This window comes from Panonychus citri, unplaced genomic scaffold, assembly GCF_014898815.1.
Source record: "Panonychus citri isolate SS breed McGregor unplaced genomic scaffold, ASM1489881v1 Contig00095, whole genome shotgun sequence".
Taxonomy (NCBI): Eukaryota; Metazoa; Arthropoda; class Arachnida; order Trombidiformes; family Tetranychidae; genus Panonychus; species Panonychus citri.
The window spans coordinates 477,999-502,847 of record NW_026515500.1 but is presented as its reverse complement, the minus strand read 5'-3'; the positions used below and the strand labels follow the sequence as shown (position 1 = coordinate 502,847).

Sequence of the window (24,849 nt, the reverse complement as noted above, 5' to 3'; positions counted from 1 at the left end):
ATGGCAGCAAGTTACCATTTTCCATAGAAAAAAATAACCGCGGATATGAAAAAACGGTTACCGGTTAGAATAACCGAAAAAAGTGATAACCGGGGAAACACAAAAATAAACAGAAAATTTTTTCACTCAATTAAACTGTTTGCATTTCAATTTTAATTTTTAATCAACTTAGATAAATTAGTGTTTAATTGTTTTTTTTTCTAAATCATCTTATTGTTCTCATGATGAATTTCCATCAATACATTAACCTTGTCCATTCTTATATTGAGGAAAAGCGGGGTAGCGCTTTGTCTCGTATGTTGACCTACCAGGACACTGAACATGCGACCAGTGAAATTATAATGAATGAAGTGAATCAAAATTATATTAACAGTAGAATCAATCCTAATTGGTCTCAAATTGTCTTTGGTCATATCCATTGTTGTTTCCTGTTGTTTAACGGTGATTACATAAATGCCTACAAAGAGCAATGTAATTGTGTTGCCCTTTTGAGTAAAGGATTGGCAGTGATGAAGGAGGAAAATTGGATGGCCCCAGTTATTTGTTTAATGGCTCGTGATTTAAGGTTATTAGCGATCGCTGCTGATATACAAAATGCTCATAAAAACTCTGGTAAATCAAGGGAAGGATTATATATTCCAAATGAGTATCTGGAAAAAGCGGCTGAACCATTGATGGCTTTATTCCGAGCTGTTTGTACCGATAACCGAACCTCAATTGATCGTACTAAAAGAGTTGCCATGATGAATTTGATTAATCAATTGTTTAAAATATATTTTAGGGTTAACAAGCTTCACCTTTGTAGACCTTTAATTAGAGCATTAGATTCATCAACCAATATGATGGACAGTTTTACCAAAGCTCAAAAGGTGACCTACTATTATTATCTTGGAATGAAAAATATGTTCGATTCAGATTATAAGACTGCCGATGAACTTTTATCTTATTCTTTCGCTAATTGTCATCCCAAATCTTTAAAGAACAAGAGACTCATCTTAATCTTCCTTATACCGGTGAAAATGCTCCTTGGTGTTATGCCGACTCAACAATTACTTGAAAAGTATCATTTGTTACCCTTTGCCCCGATTGCCAGAGCAGTTAAACAAGGAAATCTAAGTGACCTGGTCAATGCTTTGGAAACTTATTCAGATTTTTTCTGGAAATTTGGAATCTACCTGATATTGGATAAACTAAAGATAATCGCTTATAGAAATGCTTTCAAAAAAGTTTGTCTCATCATGAAAACACATCAAGTTCCAATTGAAGCTTTCCGAGTGATTCTTAAATTCTTACGTAAAGAAGATGTCTCCATAGAAGAGGTTAATTGTATTCTAGCAAATTTAATTTTCGAGGGTAAAATTAAGGGATACATTTCACTTGCCCATCAGAAATTAGTTGTGTCAAAACAAAATCCATTTCCACCGTTAACCCAAACATCCTGAGAGAAATAGAAGAAAGAAAAAAATTTATAATTCGAGTGAAATAATCATGATAATAGAAACAATCTCCAAACCAACAGAGCTGAATACTTTCTGATAATGATCATAATCATTATCGTTATCATGATTTTCTTGAAAAATGTTGTATTTTTCATGTAATCATATCAACATCATGCTACATATTCACAAACTATTTTATTATTTCTCTTGTTAACATTACTAATAATAACACAATATGTATATCTTTTTGCATAAAATCCCCTCAAGCGATGGCTAAATCATCATTAATCACCTATTTCTCTGCATCTCCTCCGTTATCACCATCATGTTTGAGAAGCAGAGAACCATCAAATTTAACTGATTACCGTTATTTTTTCAACAGAACAAAAATGAAATAAAAATAACAGAGATGCAAACAGTTCCTATTATGACAATAAGCTTCCACCGTTGACAAGTATATTTATTTTGTCATCATTTTTTTTTCCTCCACCAAAAAACCTTCTCAAGAGCCCATAAAGTAAAGGTAAGAAGTGAAGAAAACAAACTTGCAATGAACAGGAAAAGGAAGAAGAAGATGATGATGATTGTGAGAGGAAGAGAGATGATGATAATGATGTAAAAGAAAATAAATCTAAACAAAAACAAGGTGAGCAAAAGAAAAAGGAAATATCAAAATCGACAAGTTGCCTGAGGCGAAATGAACATGGATGAATCAGCAGTGAACAATTGATCCAGTGATTAAGAGAAACAATTTGATTAACCAGGAAAAAAACAGAACTGATCAGTTAGACACATTAAATTTGATTCAATTATCAATGACATAAATTAAGATGTGATAATCAATAAAACGGTTAACAATTAAGTTACTCTAATAAATAAGCATTGAGATTAATTTTCTGTCAGAAAAAGATGATTATTATTTTGTTTATCAATAGAAAAATGATCATTATATTGATATTAAATTACTATTGACGTTTAAGTTAATTGGATTTAATTTAATTGGCAAGGAAATTAATGACAATTCATATCAATTTGTGTGTGTAACATGACAAACAACAACAATTAACTTTTCTTTTCCTAATCTAATGGTCATGATTCTGGATTCAGAATTATCTCTCCAGACGATGAGTTTGTTTTTCTTAATTATTTTCAACTATATCTGATCAATTGGAACAATTTAATTTGTTAATATGTTGAAAATGAATTTTCATCTCATGAAATGACTCATTTCATGGGTGGAATGACTCGTAAGTGGAGCCACCGACGCAACTGAAGTTCATTTCATGAGAAATCAATGAATGAGAATTCAGTGTTATTTTGACTTGCAAGTGAATAACAAGAAGAGACCATGGATTTTATTATAATTGTGTTTATATGATCGTACCAATTGCCGAGTCAATAATTTTAATGAAAACAATCAATACCAACAATCAACAAAAGTTCATCATGTTATCGGTGATAATTCAAGTGTCATTTACATGATATTGGAACCAAAGGACTTTTTAATCGTTAACCATTTTCTCTCAAGGATAATTAAGGTAATCATTATGATTATTGTTCTCATTTTTCATTCATTTCAATTGATTGTTTTGATTGATTAGTTGATTGTACTTTGATGATACTGATGTTTAATTGCATTTCTTTGAACAATTTAAGCTTAGTTATTATCTTTATATCCGCCAATATGATAAAGTCTCAGATTAAGTGAAACGTTTGGTGAGTTTATTGTCAATTGATTGATTTTTTTAATCAAACTTTAAAGTAGTAGGAAGATTAAATCGATCAATTTAAAGTTAAAAGTTTGTCAATTCTTTGTTCAGATTGACAAAACATTGAATTTGATTCAATGAATCGAATCAATTCTTGATTCTTAGAAATTACAAACTGAGTAAATAGAAAACTCAATAGAAATTGAATTCGTATTGATCATTATTATTATCGTTCTCATCTTTGTTACATCAACATGAGATTCTTATTGTTATCTAATCCTAGTAGCGACAATAGTTACTAGTTAATAGTTAGAATCTCCATGTTCATGAACAGTCCTATTCAGTAAATTTCTATATAAATTATCGGAGTATTGGTCAGAATGAAACTTTTTTTGTTTCTTTTTCTCTTCACAATAAGTCAAAATTAGTTGATAGTTAACAGATCGAAAAACCTATTGAAAGATCAATAAGAATACTAATTATGAATTCGATTAATCAACTGACCCATTTGAGGATTTTCAAGAGTCAAATGATTCTAGTGGTCATTAGATATACTTTTTCATGACTGCTTCCACCAACCACTCCCATAGCAAATCAAAATGATATTATTGACTGGGTTTTCATTGCTATCGAAATGACCATTCACAGACATTGAAAGGCAAATGATAATTTCGTTTACCTTTTATTATGTGTATCTAATAATAACTTTATCAGATATCAGGAATTGGAATCATCATCAACAACAACAAAAACATGATGTAAGTCAGAGATGGAGGGAGAGGGAGAGAGAGAGAGAGTTAATTAACTTGATTTAATCAAAATGATCTATGAACAGAAATCATTGTCATTAACTCAACTACTATTAGAGTTTGAATACAATGAAACAGGGAAAGTATATTAGGTAACATTGATTATCAGTTACCAGGAAATCAAAAAGGACTCAACATGAGTGTATTGGTCATGGTGGAAGAGGAAATCACCTAATAAAAAGTTATCAGAACTCAATGGATATCAAGATGGCGATGACATTGTAACAAGTATTATCATGATGACGATGATGAAATTTTCTCAAGACTAACTGAGTTTAACTTGTTACAAACAGTTGAAATATAAAGATAATCATCATCATCATCATCATCAACATCTTCAATCTTCAGATTTAATCTTCATCTGATAATAATCAGAATGATGATCATTATTTACAAACCCCAGGGAATCTACTAGAACTGTTCACAATTACATGAGGAAATTTCTTCATTGATTCATCAATGAAAAGGAAAAATAGGAAAAATGAATGAGCGATTGTGAGAAAACTTTTTCTCACAATATCTCTCATGCGAAATAAATCCCTGATTAAATGACCTTTTTGTTATCCATTTACCTGACCAGTGTCCACTCTCAACCCTCCTCTCACTTTACTCATTTTCTTAATCAATTCTCACTTCTTTTTCCTTCTATTTTTCCATCATTTCCTTTTCCTTTTCCTCCCTCCATTCAGATCATTAGCAAATCTGTAAATTAAATCTGCTTAATCTTTAATTGCCAAACTATAGACCATCATCATGATACTCTCATTAGTTGAACATGATATCTATCATCATGAAACTGAAAAGAATAGGAATTCTCTTCTCCTTTTGTTTCCAATCATTTGATTCGATAAGTTCGCAATCTATTGATAATATTAACGAAAATCATATCTACATGATTAGATTCAACGAATATAATATAAAATATTGGTTAAAGTCATGATTCTGAAAAAATAATGAGATGGGAAAAAATTTTTTTCTTTAATCATAATCATTTGAATGGAGTTTTCAATTAATCATCTTCATGGTAATTCTGAATTGTTCATCGATTAGTCCGACTTATTATCATTCTCATACTTGATCCAATAATCAAGAAGATATAAAATTACTTTTGTCTAATTATTATTCAGGATTATTCTTGGCGATAAATTATTTATCATGAAAGAACACTGAATAAATTAATAACATTGAATTTCTTGTTATGTAACTAATTGAGTGTTAATCAGCAATTGGTTGAGTCCATTGATGAAAATAATATGAAAACTATACGAAGGATGAACAGTGGGACTTTCAGGGAATCGCTCCCATGGGTTTCAGATTGAACTGAATTTGGGTTCCATTCATTTTCCCTCATTCATGTTTCATTGTTGCCTGAAAATTTGATTAAATTGGCAACAATTTGGATTAATTGCTTGAGCTCTTCTAATATAAATTTTGCTGCCAATATATTGTGTTTGAAGGGAAAGCGGGAACTGATCAAGATGAATAACAATTAACAGGATTAATTGGAAACTAATTGTTTGTAAGTTCATTGTGAAAGATAATTATCTTTCACAATTTTCTTTTGTTTTAAAACAAAAAAGTTCATTCATCTACTCAGCGAAAATGATACATTGGGTAAAATCTGAAGCTGAATGTTACACCCAAAGTAATTTATTTCATCATCGAAATGTTTGATTCAGTTCCAACCATGAATTGATTAAACGTCATGCTGTTGGAAATAAATACAATTTTAATGATGAAAATGAATAATTTTCATTCATAAATATTGAAATGTTGAGTTGGAAAACAATTTCTTCTGAATTTAATAGCAAATCTCAAGTTCCATCATGAAATTACCATGGTAATCAGAGGAGAAAATATTTCTTTCCAATTCATATTACTAATTAAATGACGATTTAACAAATTGAATACAATCAACGATTTCCATTTAATCATGAATTTAATGGCACAATTTACATGATTTGTTTTAAATTCATAAATAAACAATAAAAGCGGAATAATTTAACCATTCAAATGTTTCACTGGTAGAATTGAATTGAATGATTAATAATTACAATCAACTGAGACTCAAGAGTTAAAAACAACAATTAATCAGATATTATTTTAATTATTATACCAAAAGAATCAGCTTAACAACAACTATTAGAATTTCAATTTTTCAAACTAACTGTTAATTGTTCAAGTGACCAATGAATTAATTGTAACGATTCTTACAACAGAGTTAAACTTATTTTCGCCTGTATCTTTTTCCTTGTCATTAGTTAATTAATTTGAGTCTCATGAAATTAGATTCATAAATGAGCATCAATATCACCATGAAGTGAACTGAGATGAAACAAAATTCATACTGAAAATGAGCCAGAAAAACAAAATCAATCATGATAAACAAAATGAAAGAATTGATTAGTTTTTGTCTATTACAACATAATGATGGTTCTGAGTAAACAATATTATCATCATCATCTTATTGAAATCAATGATTAATCATCAAAATTGTGCTCATGAAATAATTGATTCCATGATATTTTGTCTCTATTACTTCCTGATATAACATCAAACTCCTTTTAATCAGTTAACCAAGATTAATGTTTAATTGTGACAATTGTAAATCATTATCATTGATTATCGGTAATAAATTAGATTCCAATCATAAATCAGAACACTTTCATCATGAAATTTCATCAGTGTTCATCAAGGTACTTTAAGATACATCTATTAATATATCAATTCAATCCTTTCGACTCAGAATCCGAATCAGTTTAATTCAATTTAGATCAGATTTTCCTATTTAATTTAATAAGTAATTTAACTCTTGTGAATTTGAGACAATCTACTTTGAGTAAATTTGATTAATCCTTTAACTTGTAAATGTCTTAATCACATTACTTGAGCAATTAGCATGATTTATTAGCCAACATCTCGACCTCAGAATTAATGTTTAAAATTTATCTCATCAGATCTGAATAGATTAGACTGAAATCTGATCAGAAATCAGGGTGAAATCACCATGATAAAGTTTCAAGTATTGAACATAAACATTTACTCAAAGTTAATGTTAAAGTTTTCAAATGGTTTCGACTTGAATTTGATAAAGTAGTTTTCTGTCATTTTTGAAACTTATCATGAATTCATTTTCATGGATGGAAAAGTTCATAGAGCCACATGACGATGAGTATATATATTATGTCTTCTATTAAATGGTGATGATTGTTACACTTGAAATGAGCTATATACCTTTCTATAGATTCTGGTAGAGGCTCTTGCAAAACCGAGTATGTAATTTTCACCCTGAAATCTTTTCCATGAACTGAGCTCATAATTCAGTTTCCCTTTGAATCTTAGTGTGGACAAAATTTCATCTTATACCGTTATTATTATTATTATTATTATTATTATTATCACTATGAAAAGTTATCAGCTTGGTGAGTTTAAGGATAAACCAAATTTCAAGTTGATTTAATACAATCTATTGAATCAAATCTTATCTTATCATGAACTTTTCAGGATTTTGGTTCCTAAACTTGTTCAGTTGAATAGATAATGGTGATCAAATTATGATAAAGGATTGAGAAGAGGAGTCAAGAAAATGATTCTTTGAGATTGATTGATATTGTATCTGATGTTGAATTGAAGTGAAAAGTCATTGATGATTATCATGATGGTCAAAGTGATATTATTTCATAAATATAACCAATGAAACTGATTCAATGAACATTATCCATCCAAAAACTTCCTCACTTTTCAACTAACTTGATGATAAACACTAATATATAATATTATCTTACTGCTCTTAATGAATATTTAAGGTAATAATAAAGTTTCCCAATGATAATTTTGCTCAATTCCCACTGAGCTTTTGTTTACCATTGGTAAAAGTTCAAGATAGAAAAGATACTTATCTGAATTGTCATGATCACCATGATCTTTTAGGAAGGAAAAGATTAGTACGACAGCGAGATGAAAAAAAGTTATAATCTTCTGAAGATAATGTTGGAGTGAGAAAATATTATCAACATTTATCTGGATCATGAAAAGATGAGATTGAGAAAAAAAATCAACTTCATCGTATAATTTGATGAGTTTCTCGTTTATTTAATCAACAATTGATGAGATAATCAACTTTATCATCTAATTGTCATTATAATCATATGTTAATTGTCAACTGTTTTTGGTTGATAAAGTTGTTGTATTACTCAATCTGAGGTTCTTGGGGTTGACTCGTTCGAGTTCAAGTTAATTTGAACAGTCCCTGATTATATTAATAATTAATTCGAGATTAATTTTTCTTGAGTAACATTGATTATCTTAATGATGAAAATATATTAATATCATCATCATGCTACTCATGATAATTATCATTCCTTTAGCATTCACCTTGAAGGCATCACCCCTATTTTAATGATGGTTATATTATGATGAATGAATAGTAATGATCATGGGAAAGAAATGACAATTATTGAAAAAAAAGGATGAAGGTTAATTGTAACAATGAAAAACTCAATGTTGACAATTAATTAGAAAAAAAAAGTTCATTCAGTTCATTGATTTGCAATTTTTTTTATAATCTTCCAATGATCATGATTGAATTCGTGAAAAGAGTAGGAATTAGATTAGAAATTGGAACAAACAATCAATTTAGTTTTGCTTTGTATCGCTGGGAGATGAGTACTTATCATGGAATGAAAATTTCTCTTTACAATCGATGATTTGTTCTGAATTCATTGAGATAATTCAGTTCTAATTTCAATGGAACAATTTAGTCGTATGTATTTTTTACCTCCCTCTGAGATTCTGACTGTTTTTTCAGCAAGTAACAAATAGAACACAAATAATGTGGCTTCCGAGTTGGAGATTAGCTGGAGAAAAAAACTTGAGAAAGAGAAAATTTCATGAATGATTTTTATGAACAAAGTATCATGAAGAATGTATCAATCATCAGGATAGCTAATTCCTACTTCATGTGGAGTAAATGACTCTTGTGGAACTTTTTCTATAAGAAAACTTGACGAAATTAACGTTTTTTTATTTATTCTCAACGATAAGACAATCAACTTTCTTAGAAAATTAATCCACTCCTATTGGTCACTATTCTTCTGTTATTATGAAATAATCATGACTATTATCATATACAATTAAATCCGAATTCATTCTCAGCGTTTCGATACTAAAATGGTTCCTGTACAGTTATTATTACGACAGTCTCAAAAATAAAAATGTGCTGAAAGACTCTGTATGAGGATTACAATCATCATGAAAGATTTTGGAGTAAGAGACTCATAGGGAAAGATAATTCTGATGATATTTTATCTCATCTCTCGATTTATGATTTATATGAGAGAAGCAAACAAATGACAAGGATATTTAGAGAAAAAGTCATAAGAGACTGACCATTGTGTCTACATAATAGCTTCATGATAAAGTAGAATAAGAATGAAATTTCCTGAAAAAAGTGAGAAATTTTCCTTTATTTCTACTTAGCATCAACCAATAATCGCTTCAAGTTTTGTTATTCTAATGCTATGAATATCTCATCATCAGATAAAAGCAAAACATATCATGAATTATGAATTTCTTATGATAGGAAATGAAGCCTGTCGATTTACATGATGGAAAATGGTTATCATCATGTAGATATAATCATTAAAATGAATGAAAAATCATAAATACTTTAATTATCCTAAGGTTTTTGTAACTTTGCTCAGGTCAACAGTTTGTAAACTAACAGAGATCATTATAAAACCATTTATTTCACGATAGTGGTTATGTTGAAAATTTGAAACTCGCACTTTCTCAAGCTACGATTTCTACCATTGGGAAAAAACGGACCATCAACTTTTTCAGTTTTTCTCATGATATATGATATTTATTTTCAATTCTTATTGTTATATCTACATGGAATTTTGCCCTCTCCAAAGTAATTACTGAGTTAATATTGAAGAATCGAAAGCCATGGAAATTACAATATCATCTTGTATTCACCGTTCACCATGTAAGCTAATGGCTATTGGCTGGAAAGCATTTCCGGTCCAATTGTGTTTGGTTTAATAATAAAACATCATAATCATGATAATACAGTAACAACAATCAGAGAGAGAGAGAGATCTCTCCTATTATTTAAAAAATTGTTCTTATCGAATCAGTAGTTAATGTTATTCGGGATGAATCATATAATTCAGTAACTCAGCTGAATGTTAATGATCCACCACAATCTTGTTATTATTGAATTTTTTCCCCTGATAACCATTATGAGTCTCCAACTATCCAAAGAAAGAAGACCGATCTCACCAGTATTGATGCTCATTGAGTTTCACCAACTTTTTTCTTTCTTTCGATTTCGGCTCCACTTCATCCAGGTACCTTAGGTTAGTTTAGATCAAGTTAGATTATACTAATCAATAATCAATTGGATAATAATTTTGGATGAAAACAGTGAAATAAAGGTGAATGAAAGGATAGCGGTGAAAGGAAAGACTCAAGAATTCAGGAAAAATTGCAAATTAACTTGCATTCCCAATAAGAGTCAAGTTCCATGGCTCAGGATATTAGAATTATTATAAATAGATAGAGCTTGATTTTGATATTCCAAATAAGCAAAAATCTGTCTTGAAACGTTCGTTTGTCACGTTGATGATTGTTGAGAATGAAAATGGCTGAGCGAAAGCGAAGACAGTTGATTTAATTAACTGAGTATTTTTGATAGTTTATTATAATAATCTGTTCAGTTGAATGAGAAGCGGAAATAAAATTAAATTTAATGAACCGATTATATTGAGTTGACTGTTTGTATCAATACTTTGAAATGAATGATATTGGTTAACTAAAATAGTAGATTAAATTGAATTTATGATGATTAATGATGATATAATATTATCAGAAGGGAATATTAATAGAAGAAAAATTTTGTCAATGAGAAAAGAAAAACTTTTAATATCTTTGTGGTTCGAAATTGTGAAAACAAAAGTTAGAAATTTTTTAATATTAAATTCATTTTACATGATAAAAGTATTTCCGTCCTCATGATTGTAAGATAAATCCCAAATAATCTGATACAATCATTGATAAGGTCAAACCCGATTATCAATCAGCCAATTTATTAAATTGTAACTTAAATTGTCAAGACTAATAAATCAAATTGTAGATCAAGTTACAGATTTTGATGTAACAATATTGGAAACATTTTCCATGGTGTAACCAAGCAGATAGACTGAATTTCATTTACAATTGAACGGTGAAAATATTACATTTCAGATAAATATTCTTGAAGAAATAGAGAGAGAGAGAGAGAGAGAGAGAGATTCATAGATTTTGATAAAACCATGATAACCACTGAATAAAACTGACTTTACAAACTCGGAGAAAATTATTCAAGATTATATAACAATATCATGGTGATAATAACGATAAATAAACAGAGTGAAAGTTGGAAAAGCTCATGGAAATGTTCACAGGGAGTGTGTTTGATGAGAACTACGAATTTGCAATGCAAATTGAAAAAGGAAGAAAGTTCTGAAAATATTTCAAATTTGAACAAAAAAACTGAATTCGAAAGTTCAAATCAACCATAATAAGAACAAAAAATTGTAGATAACTTTTGAAAAGTTACCAATTAACTTGGAGTGATTATTATCAACAAAGTATTAAGTCAAATTCATGCTCGTTTCCAGGTCAGATCTTTTTGTTTCCTTAATCCTGAATATCTTTACGGAATTGAAACATTATGAACGTAACAAATTGACCATTTATATTATGATAAATAAAACGAGATGCTTATTGTAAGAAAAGCAGAAATTAATTTCGCTTTGAAGATTTCAATGAACAGAGTGACTGAAATGATCATAAAGGTGATTCAATCAATAGCTGAATCAATTGAAAACAAGATGATTCCCTGAGACTGTAATGACTCAAGAATCCATCATCCTACATCTTGATCATAATATTTATCCTCAATTGAGTATTAAATGGGAAAGCTTGAAATCTTAGCTGAATCCAATCAACATGGTGACGGTAATGATGATGATACGAAAGTAAAGCTAACAATCAATAAGATAATATCTTTGATCAATATAATTCCTATCTAATGATTCTTTAATCATTCTAATATCATCATCATCAACCAACATTTCCAATATTTATCGCTAAATTCAATCGGAATTTCCTGAATTTTCCTTACCTAATCCGTTTTTTTCCCTTTGATATCGTTCATCAGATGAGATGTTGATATTTACACAATAAAGTTCAGATACAATGAGGGTTCGAGACAAAATGTGAAAGGTACAAACACTGTAAATGATTTAATGGTATTTACTAAGGACTTTATTAGAATCTACTAATCCACCTAAACTCACCTTGCGATAAAGTTCAATGTTGATGGAATATCATGAAATTAGTTATGAACCAAAGGCTCTCATTTATTAGCTTTAATATTAGAAGGCAATATTTGTATAAGTCGATATCAGATTAATTACGATAAAATTCAATTTCCATTTGAATTCAGTTCTTTCTTTTTGCTTCTCCTGAAACTGAGTAATTATTAATGAACAGACCAAAAGTCAACATCGTAATCATCATGAAAACATCAACTATTTTTATAAAAAAATCCTCAAGGTTATTTACTTTGTTTTTCTGTTGATGTATTGATATTACCCATCAACTGAGTATCAACAGTGAACCATGTACATTGTGTTGTTTTTGTATCGCCCTGTAACTATTACATGATATTCATCATGATGTTTATTGTTCATTTGGAATTGGAATCAAGTTTTTTTACTAATAGTTTTCTCGTTAATGAGAATTTCCTTTGATGTCTATTGAAGGAAATTTTAGTTTATTCGGAAATTAGAATTGGGAAAATTTTGTTTACTCATTGATCAGTTTTCATGTGAAAATTTAATTTACATGGTAAATTTATCGCTTTTTAATAATAATGAATAATCACCTCGTCTCTCCATGAAAATTGACCTGAAAAGTTACAGCTTATAACTGATTACCATGAATATCTAATATGAATTCTCATCTCGATAATATGATGTTTACAGAGCTTAGATAATGTTGAATTAGTTTTATCACATTAATATTTCATTTTTTCTGCTCTCCATGATAATATTAGAGATTGAACTTTTCCTACTTCAGCTGATTCTCATTTGTTACGTTTTATTAATACTAATTCATGATTTATAACAATTGTTGTTTTTTTCTCATGATTCTTGATGTTCTCAGTTCTGAATTATCCTTGGAACTTTTTTTTTCGTTTTTTTCTTCATCCTTGTTATTAAAATCAACGATCATCATCATAATAATGAGTCTGAAGTAACGATTATATTTCATGGTGCAGGAACTACGAGTTCTTGATAGTCTACTGAATATTTTTTATTTTGAATTCGCGATTTTTTTTCTTACTTCATCCTGAATGTATCAACATGTAATTCAAGGTCATGATAAATGGAACTTTTTTTTGGTAAAATTTGTTTATCCATTTGTTTTCAATTTATTTTCTTTTTTTACTCAAATCATTATCCTCACGTTATCATCTTACCATGGGAGCTTGACCATTATAGTGACCAGAATTTTCACCGAAAAGATCAGAAGAAAAAAAGTTTCAAATATTTTCTTTCTCAACAACCCAATCAACATATTTTTTTTTTGAGACTCCGATTGATCAATTTGAGAATCATCATTGAGTCAATGATTGAGCTTTCTTGGAGTCAAATTTTTTTTTGAATCGTGGTGATTTTTTTTTGAATCAATGAAGAGTCAAAAAAATTGATCAACTTTTCTACGAAAATGGAAAATTTCAATTGCTTAATTGAAATGTAATCATATTCAAAGGTTCAAAGATCGCGCGTTCAGAGTTTTGTTTATGTTTTGAAAGAAATGTAAACAAAAGCTTTTCAATTGCTGATTATCAAAGGAAATTTATCATTGATCTAAATGATTATATTGGAAATTTTTGTTTGAATATCTATTCACATAAACACAATTGATATAAATGGACAATTAGAAAGATAAAATTTGATGAGAAAAACAATTGATAATAGAAATTTGAGATCTGATTGAGCTGTAAAAGTAAGATTTTTGATTTGATTGATTATTGATTTTCAAGAATGATTGATATTTGAATCTTGAATTTTGAATTTTGCATGTTGAAAGAAAAACTATTTAGTATCCATTGGTTGGTATTCTTGAGAAAAATTCATTGTTTCAATGTCTGGATCATCTTCAGTATTAATTGATTTCTTGAACTTGGCGTATAAACAATTTTCATTATTGTTTTCTTTTCCTCCATAATTTTTAACTGGTCGAAAATGGCTTTTAATTGATGTTATTTTCTTTTTATCTTTGATCACAATTTTCATCACAATTCTTTTGTTGATTGATCCACAGTTCTTGCTGATCTTTGTAATTGGTGGAGATTTATCAGAATTTTTACCTATTTGATGAAAGAGAAAATGGCATTTGAAATGAATTAAAAAAAGCCGATGGATGAAAATCAAACAAGTTGTTACTTACATTTAGACATTTTCACTGTTGAAGATAATTAATTCAATTATAAGTAATCAAGAGATATAAGATGATAAAGGGAAGATGATGAACTGTGTTGATAGTTTTGTGATGGATAAAAAACACTGAACTTTGAAGCAGAAAGAGAATGTAAGAAACTGGAACGAATATCAAAGAGAAAAGCCAAAGAAAGAAGATACACCAGAGATACACTTTGAACACCAAATTTTGAATTAAATAGTTATGATGGAGGAAGAAATCAATTAATTTTGGTTCTGTAGATACAATTGAACTAATATATAAGAAAAAATAGATCAATCAATGATTTGATCTGAAAATTAAGATAAAACTAGTAGAAAAAAATGAGCGACGTGAATTTGGTAAGTCAAAACACCTGGATAGCGTCAAAAATTGAAAAGAAAAGGTTCGACGATGAGGTCCTTTGAATACCTATGAGAAAGCTCCGTACTCTTAATGATGAAGCATTTTTTGACTTTAGAATTAAGCTTAATGCAGATCATATCGCTTGAATCTTTTTTCGATGAACTTTCAATCTCGAATAAATGTGAAAGAGTGAATACAAATGAGCCGGTCAATCCTTTGAATGAGACTTTGAATGGTGAAGTTCGAAATTTTTCACAGAGGGAAAATAACGTATCTCCATATTTGAAAATGGAATGAATCAAATAGAATCCACCGTTTTCCGATTTTATGATTGAATCACATCGCAGCTTATCCTTAGAATAATCTTTCGTTGAGAATCTTTTACCATTGATCGAAATCGATTTCAAGAGAATAATTTCATCTGGAGGTAAATGGCCAAGAATGTTAATTATTCTTTCTTTGATTAGATTGACATCTTCGTGAAACAAGGTTTCTTTTAACGAAGTTAATTGATCAGGTTTTTCATCAAGTAAATATGAATGGAATCCAAGATCTTTTTTCTCTTTTTCATGTAATGGCCAATCTGATATCGAGTTTAGTATTTCCTGGTAGCGAAAATCGTTGATGAAAATCCTGACAAGTGAAGGGGCAATGTTAGAGGACCTTCTAACTTTATCTTTTAAAATGCCCATATAATTTTCTAGTGGATATGACGATATGTTCCTCGTAGGTCCAAGATTATTGACTGAATCTGGTAAGTGAGAGAGAATGTGAAGATTATAACTCATGAAATTTTCCCATAGATATCTTGAACTCCATGTTGAAACTCAGAAACTAAATTTCTCAGTTGATCAATTACATCTCGATCAACAGGACCAGAGTGCGAAAGTTGAAATATTTTGATGAAACAAAATAAATTGTTTATAACATTCAATCTGAGTAGACCTTTGATTATACCTGGAAAATAGTAAACGATGAAAGCGTCATACTCGGAGCTTTTCCAATATTTCAACTGATCAAGATCTCTTGGTGCTCTAGTAAAACTTGAAGGAACCGATATTTTCACGATTCTTGAAGAAAGAGCTTTTTTCAAAGTTAATTTGTCAACGTTCTTCTCAAAAATTGTTCTGGAAGTTTCACCAAACCATCCGCGTAAGATCAATGATCGACAAATTCCCAAGACTAGACAATGCATATGCTCGACCAGAACACCATCAACAATATTGAAACTTTCCAAGCTTAACAATGGAGAAGAGCCGATAATTCCATGAAATCTTTCTATTTGATCTGTATCAACATCTAGAGTATCTTCTGAGTTAAGTCTATCAAACTCTTTGAAATCTTCATGCTTCCGTTTCAATGATTCTAGTTCATTGTAGCTTTTGATTGAGAAATGTCGAGATCGTCTTGTATTTGTCGTCGCACAGATCAAGCACCAATCACATCCATATGTGTGGTTATACTGTCTTGTTCCTCGTAGAAAAGCTCGCATAGGGGCATCAGCCACAAGCGCTATAAGGTGAAAAGTTGCTCTACATAGTATTCCTGATCTACTTTTCCAGATAATTGGATCAGATTCAAGTTGTTTAAGATCAGCGCAAACAGGACCAAGATAACTTTCCACCAGTGGTCTATTTTTCCCGACAAACAATGCACAAAGAAAAAAATGATTTCTCCTAAAGTCAGGTTTGAGCTCATTGATGGAGATGAAAATTGGGAAGATTTTTACACTTGAACTATTTCCAACCAGAACTTCATCTGTGTGCATTGTTAAGGTGATTATCTTAGTTTCAGTCGAATGAAAATGACGTGATTGTTTGAAATTCTTTGATAATTTAGCATTGTGAATATCAATGATCATTTCTTGGTCAGATCTTTGATTTTCGACCCATTGTGAATCCGGTACAGTTGGTAGAAATGTTTCCAGCTGATTTCGAAGTCCAATGTGAAGAAAATATTTGTCATTTTTCAGTTCGGCTTGAATTTCTCTTTCTTCGCAGATAAAAGATCCGAAGAATCTAGGTTCGCTGAAAAACGGTCCATGGCTATGTTTTTTCTCACAAATTATGTAAACACCGATTGAGTTTTTCTTTGCTCTCTTTTCCCACAAGTAGCGAACACTTGGTAAAAGGGCCGGATCACTTGAAAATCTTAAATTCACATTGTTGAAAAGGTTAACAACAAGTTGAGCTGATGAAAGGCTTAGATTTGCCTTACTCAAAATAGCAGAAATGATCACTTCACAGTAAGCTTTTTTGCTTAGAAAATTACTGTTTTCACAATCAAATTGTTCACAATTTTCAGCCTGATCATCACTTAGAAACGAATCACTGATCAATGATTCACAATCTGAAGAAAAAGAATCATCTGAACTCCTTAAATGATAATCTGGTAGATCATCAATATAAGATGAGTGATGAGAGAGATGTTGAAATCTACGATGTCTATTTACACTTCTTAATGAGAAATTATTGTTCATAATTGAAGAGATTAAACTAATTAATTTACGAGAAACACAAAAAATAATTAATTGATTTAATTTACTTTAAACCAAATCAAATCTAATTTAAATCGAATTTAAATCAAATTAATTTGAAGAGAACAAAATTAAAAAAAGAATAAATGAGAACATGTGTTCACTTCTTAAAGAGAATAGAACATTTAATTTGTTCTATTCTTTTTGTTTGGTTCCCATGGAAACCACTAGTCTTTATCTCTCTTTTAGCTTTGATAAGTGTTTAATCTTATCAGCGGAAAGAGTTTTTTTTAAATTTTATCTGAATCGGAAATCGATTATGTAATTTTTTTTAATTGTTACAATCATCAAATTACTTTTACCACGTTTTAACAACCATTGTGCTCTGAAATCTTAAAAAATTGAATCAGTTTTACGTGTTTTAAGTGTTTTTCATGGACATTCGTTCAAAGCGGAAAGTTCATCAATTTAGAATTTCTCCCGTGTTCAAATTAAGATCTAAATCGAGATACTTGAGAAATCAATCTACAATTGTGGGATCTTATTGCAACTTAAAAATGAACGAGAAAATGATAATTGCTCTGTTTCTTGTGAAAGAGAAGAGCGGAAAAGAAGTGACTATACCTGTTGGTTTTTCAATTGATTCATCGCTAATACCAACAGATCTAAAACCTTTAGAGGTTAATTTTGACAATTATGTCAAAATTGAAATATTAGGTCATAAACCTGTAACTGCGATGATCGTTGGAACTGGAGGTAAGTTTAACAATTAATAAGAAACAAAAAATTGATGTTTTTTTCTTTCCAGAGGACTCAAAAGATCTTTTATCTGGTTATAAGATCTTCTATTCGAAGAACAAAATTCCAAAACCCCCTCATCTTCCCAATAAAATTATGCATTGGCTTTCGCTTTCGAATGCTTGTTTGGTAAAGAGCAAAGAATTTTCGGTAAAGCCGATTTCCAAGATTGAATTCAATTCGTTCATTCAGCACATAGAAGGACTGAAAACGGTAAGAATTGAAATTGAACCAGAGGTGGTTAACATAGATGATGGATCAAATTCTAGAGGAGCTTCAACATCAGCTACTGTTTCAAGAAATTTATTCAACGAACCCGATGAAAAGAAATCATCCGCAGATCTCATAAACGAGACCAAAGAAAGAACAAAGAATCTCAAGATATTCTGTGAATCAATGAAAGTTTCAGAAACTATTCAACGGTTCTGTCGAGAGTCAACCGAGATTCAATCGAGTTTGTTAAATATAATCGAAGAACTTGGGAATTCCAAATCTAAGGTTAAAACAAGTTCCAAAGTAAAAAATCAACCTAACGAAGCGAAAGATTTACGAATAATATCTGAGGATGATGAGACTAAGGAACAAGGTGGGATAACTTTCATCGAAGGAATTCTACCGATTAAAGCAGCAAAATACAAAAAGTTTTTGAAATCTCTTCCAAATAATATCCAAGATCGTGAACCAACTACTGTCATAGCAAATTTTGTACGATTTTGTTTTCCAAATCATTGGTTGACTGGTGTGACGGTTGCTGGAAAAGGTAACAATAAATCTTTACTATCGGTTTGGAACAATACCTTGCCATTGACTTACCCTGTATCCGGAAAATACGATTATCAACTTGGAAAGGCAAGATTTGATGCTCTGATGGGTAAGTTTAAATCCAAAATCAATTTATGTGGTCTTTTCTCTTATTGGATCTTTTTTACTTTTTAATCATTAGATCACACTATGAGAAAATGTGGCCGTAAATCTTATGACCAATTTACTGTTAGTCATTTAGGAAATCAAGTCTGTAAAGCAATGCATTACCAAAGAACAAAAATCATCGTTCGCCGAAGTCCAAGATCATCTGGAGGTGGAAAAGATACAACAACTGAAGACGAAGATTTTGATGAAGAAGAAGACGAAAACGATGACGCGGAAGAAGAGGAAGAAGAAGAGGAAGAAGAGGAAGATAAAGAAGAAGAGGAAGAGGAACAAGAAGAGGAACAAGAAGAGGAGGAACAAGAAGACAAGAACGATGAGGATGCTCATGAGCCTAATAATGAAGAAAACGAAGTTGATTTGGGCTGTGAGGTACCCAGTATGATTGCTATTAGAGCAATTCAAGAGGATTCAATGGATCGATCAAATATAGTAACTCGTTCAGCCAGTCAAAATATTGGTTCAAAGAAACAAGATATTTCCTGAATTACACCTCAACCAACCGTCTAGTTCGGGTTCAAGTGAAGCAGAAAAAGAAAAACAGAAAGATGAAAATTTAAAAAGTTCTGATAGTGATGCAAAAATTGTATTAGAAGATCTTCCTGATTCTGATGACCAAAGATATCGAAATGATGATCAAGAAGATTTATTTGAAGATGATCATGATGACTTCTTGAAAGCAATGGATGAGATTGATCCTGAAAGTTTGGCTGCTGCTGATACTGAATTCAATGCGGTATTTGGTAAATCTCCTAATGAAAAAAACGGTGAATTTCTAAAAAGTGATTCGCAAATCACTTCAACTCCAGCAAAACCTTCAGCTTTCTCAGAGTCTACTTTAAGTCTCTCACCAGTCAACCTTACACTTGAATCATCAAACCACTCATCTAAAAACGATGAGAAAACAGGATCTAAAATCAACGACTCAGGCGTTGGATCAAGTATCGGCTCTACGTCTATTATTTCAACCTCAACAGAGGCAGTGGTGACTTCTAATCACGTGATTGTGGATAATGAAAAAATCCGAGAAGAAACAAAGGCCTCCAAGAGAAAATGTTCTGATATATCAGATTCTGAAATCAAGAAAATCAAGAAAGTTTACAGCGGCGGAGAATTGAATCAAGATAAAAGTTCTTCCACTCACACGGAAACAGAAAAGAAAAGGAAATGGAAAGGCACCTTCTCAAGCAACTGTGACAAATATTGCCTCTGTTATTCCCCAGAGACTTGCCTTCTTGAGCAATCCAGCCAATCAATTGTTGTTACAAAATCTATTTGCTTCTGCAGCCAATCAACCCAAATCTTCATAAAACAAATTTGACATTTTGACAACCACTGAAGTGAAAAATCCAAAAAAAAATCAAAATCTACAAAAGTAAGAAAAAATTTCAACATTTAAAAGCACAAAAAAATTAATTTCTCATCTAATTATTTTCATCTGTTACATTTCTAACCAATAGTAGTTAGCCAAATTAATTTTTTTCCAATTCAATCAATTTTTCTAATCCAATTAACATTCCCCTTTTTGTTGGTACAAAAAAAATCTGTAACTCTTTTGATCTCAGTTGATCAAAGTTAACCATTTACTGTCTAGATAATTGTTCCATTTATAATAAAAGCTAAGGCTTTCAAATTTCCCAGCATTAATTCAATTGTGTCTCTTAGTCTAACTTTAATTGATCAAAAGTTTTCATCATGAGTACTCAAAATAGTCAAAGATCTTCGATAACAAAAATGTTCAAAGTTCTCAAGTGTTCGTAAAAGTCAACTGCTTCTGCAAAAGATCTTAATATTTTCGGCAAATTTAAAAAACACAACATCAGTTCATCTAAAGAAAACAACGCTACAAATCTAGTTACAGTGATCGCATCAGCAAGTGAATCCAGAGGAAGTTCTAAAAAAGTGCAAAACCCAACGACAACTATTGAGGAGACTGATAAGAGTCAAAGTACTCTTTTGGAAAAACGAGCCGATGATCAAAGCTCTTCGATCCTTACTCAACCACTGAAAGACGGTATCCTTTTCGCTGTTGTTCTTCCTTACATTTTGGACGAAGACAAAGGAGTAATCAAGCAGCCTCTTGTCGTCAAGTTGAATGAGTCTAATCTATTGGATTTCGGATTTCAACTTCCATTTTCTAAGTTCACTGATAAAAGGCTGAATTGCTTCAAGATCAAGATCGGGAGTCACCAGTTTTATTCTCAGATAATAGCAACCGGAGGTGAGTCCATGTTTCTTTAACAATTCAAAATTAATGATTATTAATAACAATACTTATCTCGTTTCTCTAGATTCACCTCTGAACTTGAAAGTTAGTTTAAATGAAAATACGACATCCAATAAATGCTGGCAAAAACTTCCAAAGATCAAAAGGTTATCGAAAGGAGTAACAAAACTCATTCATTGTCCTCTTGATTCTGAAAACGATGTGCCATCGCAACGCGTATTAACAAGTCTTCAGATCAAAAAGTTATTGGAATCTGATGAGATAATTGACAAAGCTCACCTTAAGGATAAACCAGATCAAAGAAATGATCAGCCAAACTCGCAAAGATCGAGCAAGCCATTGAGCAACAGTTTTCTAACTGATAGTGAATATGAAAGTGACCAAAGCTCAGATCATCTTGAAACAAAGACAAAAGATCACAAGAAAAGCTTAAAGATCAATAACTCCAACGAAAATGGTGTTGCCAAAGATGATGAGAGCTCAGAGAATAGAGCAAAAAAACGTAAAGTTGATAACGTTTGTCTAGATAAATCAGTTGCCGATGTATCAATAGAGAGTATCAATGATCAAGTTACTGATTTATTGAAACGAAAAAAGAATCTCTCTGAATATGATACAATCGGATCATTTCTAATATCAATAATCAATGTTATAGATGAAATGAGAAAATATATTGATCATAATAATCAGAGTGACTCTGAAATATCAAATGTTGTTCCGGAAAGAGATTGTACTTACAAGAGCAGTAACAAGGTAATTATCCAGTAAATAACAAAAAGGCAAGTTATAACTCTTTTGATTTATATTCTAGAATCAAATATATGTTGAAGGTGTCATACGGTTTGATTTGGATCTTTATGATGAAGCTATCAGAAATTCAACTCCTTCTTTAGCGCCATCTTTCGCTTATCAACTTGTGAAGATAGCGTTCCCTAAGAATTACTATGAGAATGTTACTCTAGGTAAAAAGTTCTTAGATAAAAAAGATTTGGAAGGATATTTAACAATCGATAAATCTAAAAAATTCAAATACCCATTGAGCTTCATTTGGGGTTTTGAAAAGCCTTTTACAGCCCGAATGGAAGGAGATTTCAATTATAAACTGGGTCAAGAAAGAGTAAGAGCATTTATGAGTAAGTTTCATGATCCAAAATCAATTAAATTTATCAAATTAACAAGCCGTTTCTATCATTAGATCATGTATTTCGCAAAGCCAAAATTTATAAGTACTCTGCAGCTGCAGAATACAAAGTGAGATCTCGGATGGTCAAAGAACTTTGTGCTAGAAACGCTGAATTGACAAGAAAATCTATTATCGATGATAATGACGACGACAATAATATCGATGATGATGGATCAAGATACATTTCCGAAGAAAATGACAAAGAAACAACTTCCTATAACAAAGATAAAGATTCAATAGATCCCAATTTATCTGATCAAGAAAATTCACAGGACTCTTCTCATAGTACTTGGAACTCAGAATGTTTTGATTTTTGATTTAATTCTATAACTTCTTAAAGATCGTTCATCAAAAATCTATTTTTTGCTATTAAATTCGATATTTTTTCTTTGAATTAAAGTTCAATTATATTATTTGATGATAGACCAAGATTCGAGCTTTTAAACTTCAAATATAGTTGATTCAAGATAAATTATTGAAGATACAAAATCTCTAATCAATTTATCTAAATAAATATTCATTCTGCGTTCATTGATATTTTATCGTTGATAATTTGATTAATCAATCGAAATATTTTGATCAAATATAATAGAAAGTTTTTCTTCCGTTAGTGATAAAATTTTGATCTACATTCTTGGATTCAAAATCAATAGATCCGATATAACAGAATATTTAAATCTCTTTCTTGATTTACATTCGACTGTATTTTGATTCAATTTTGATTCAATTTTGAGTCAATTTCGATTCAATTTTCATTCAAAATTTGAATCAAAAATTTATCAAAATTGACTCATGAGCGCTCAAAATAGAGTCAATCGGGCTCAAAAAATTTTGAATCAACGACGAATCAATGTGGCCAGGGTGGCTCGATTTCTGACTCGTCATTGACTCTTATATGTTGATTGGGAATTGTAACATTATTACAAGTTGAATGAAGGTTATCCTGTACTCTCATGGGAGTTGAGAACTAGATGAACTTGGATATTTTTTCTTACCATGAATGGAATATTTTGTTACTTTTTCTGCATTCAGATCATTTCATTTACTATTTTGCTCACCCGTTTTCATGGGTTGATGATAGTAAAAAAAATAGGAGAAAACAATAGTCATCATTCATTCATCAGATGGAATCAAACTTTTGACAGCCAGGGAAAAGGGAAGGATATTATTTCCATGCACGATTTCACACTGATGAAGTTGAATTACCTATTCAGATAAAGAATGATGAACATGATACATGAGACGAGTAGGAGAAAAAATCTCCAAAAAGTTCTGGTTTCAATGAGATTTTCAATTTTTTCTATAAAGTCGACTCAAGTGCTCTTGCCAATATCTGTAACTTCATGAGATACATGATGAAAATTCAACTTAAACTTCATTTTCTTATTCACGATTTTAACTCAAAAAAAATCCAAAACATTTTCGACATAGAAAATGTTCAGGGTTCTCTCATAAATCTCTTGATTATCTCTCTCTAGGTAAACATTTATCATTTACTCTTCTGAAATCATCACCATCTCATCCTCATTATTATCAACATCATTAACCAGAGAAAGAAAAAGGAAGTGGGAACAAAATTCTGAGTTCATTTTGGAAACATGAAGAGTTTCAATAAGGTTATTCTGAGGAAAAAAGTTTCTTACAACTTTTTTTTCGATCTCAATCAATCTGACATTTCGCCTTTTCCTTCAACTTTATCTCTTTTATTTTTGACTTGATTTCAAGACTCGATAAAATGTGATAACCACCAGAACTTTTTTTCTCTCTCTCTCTCTCCTTTCACTTTGTAGATGAAAAAAACTCTCATGATTTCTATCAGATTCTTTGTGAATTGAGATGTTCTCAAGAAAATCACCTCTCACAAAATCAATTTTTTCCTTCTCACCTTCGACTCACAGTGAACTTTACACCACCTTGAAACCAGAATTCTGATTAAAATGTTGTCACGAACAATTTTTATCAACCAATTAAACCAACGAAAACTCAGAATACTGTGAACGTTGACTAGCCACTGGCTAAATCAGATTCTGAGATTACTCAGAACCTTACTCATGGTTGGTTAACCTACTACAAAGGTCAGCAGAAAAAAAATCGAAAAAAATAAGAAAAAACTAAAATCGAAAAGTTTAGAACAACAAAAAGATTTTCTTCTCAGTAAAAAATCTACCAGTTGAAAGAAAGAAATAAATACTCAGCAACTAATATCGATAATAATAATTATTAAGCTTCGAAGTCGAGAAGCAATAGATACTAATCAATCTTGAAAGTTCTGATAATGTATTAGAACTTTTGTTTCAACTCTCAATGAGAAAATTGAAACAATCAGTCAAAAGAAAAATCATAAGGATATAAATCATCGTCATTGTGATCACCAAATCGCAAAAATTACTAATCATTGAT

At 30.6% G+C, this 24,849-nt stretch overlaps 3 protein-coding genes across 3 annotated transcripts in view; all 3 read left to right on the top strand.

The window, feature by feature from the left end:
• Positions 1-90: 90 nt before the first annotated feature.
• On the top strand, positions 91-1,876 carry LOC128387992 (PCI domain-containing protein 2-like). The gene has a single exon (XM_053347315.1). It carries the CDS (start codon positions 222-224, stop codon positions 1,440-1,442), a length of 1,221 nt encoding a protein of 406 aa, XP_053203290.1. The 5' UTR covers positions 91-221; the 3' UTR covers positions 1,443-1,876.
• Positions 1,877-2,758: 882 nt separating this feature from the next.
• Positions 2,759-24,849, top strand: part of LOC128388006 (putative uncharacterized protein DDB_G0277255) — a 57,754-nt gene continuing 35,663 nt past the window's right edge. Inside the window, exon 1 of the mRNA XM_053347336.1 lies at positions 2,759-2,977. The gene's annotated coding sequence lies outside the window, so the exon portion shown is untranslated. The remainder of the gene's footprint in view (positions 2,978-24,849) is intronic.
• LOC128388110 (histone H3.v1-like) lies at positions 18,666-19,525 on the top strand. The gene has a single exon (XM_053347469.1). The coding sequence runs from the start codon at positions 19,064-19,066 to the stop codon at positions 19,523-19,525; it is 462 nt and encodes a 153-aa protein (XP_053203444.1). The 5' UTR covers positions 18,666-19,063.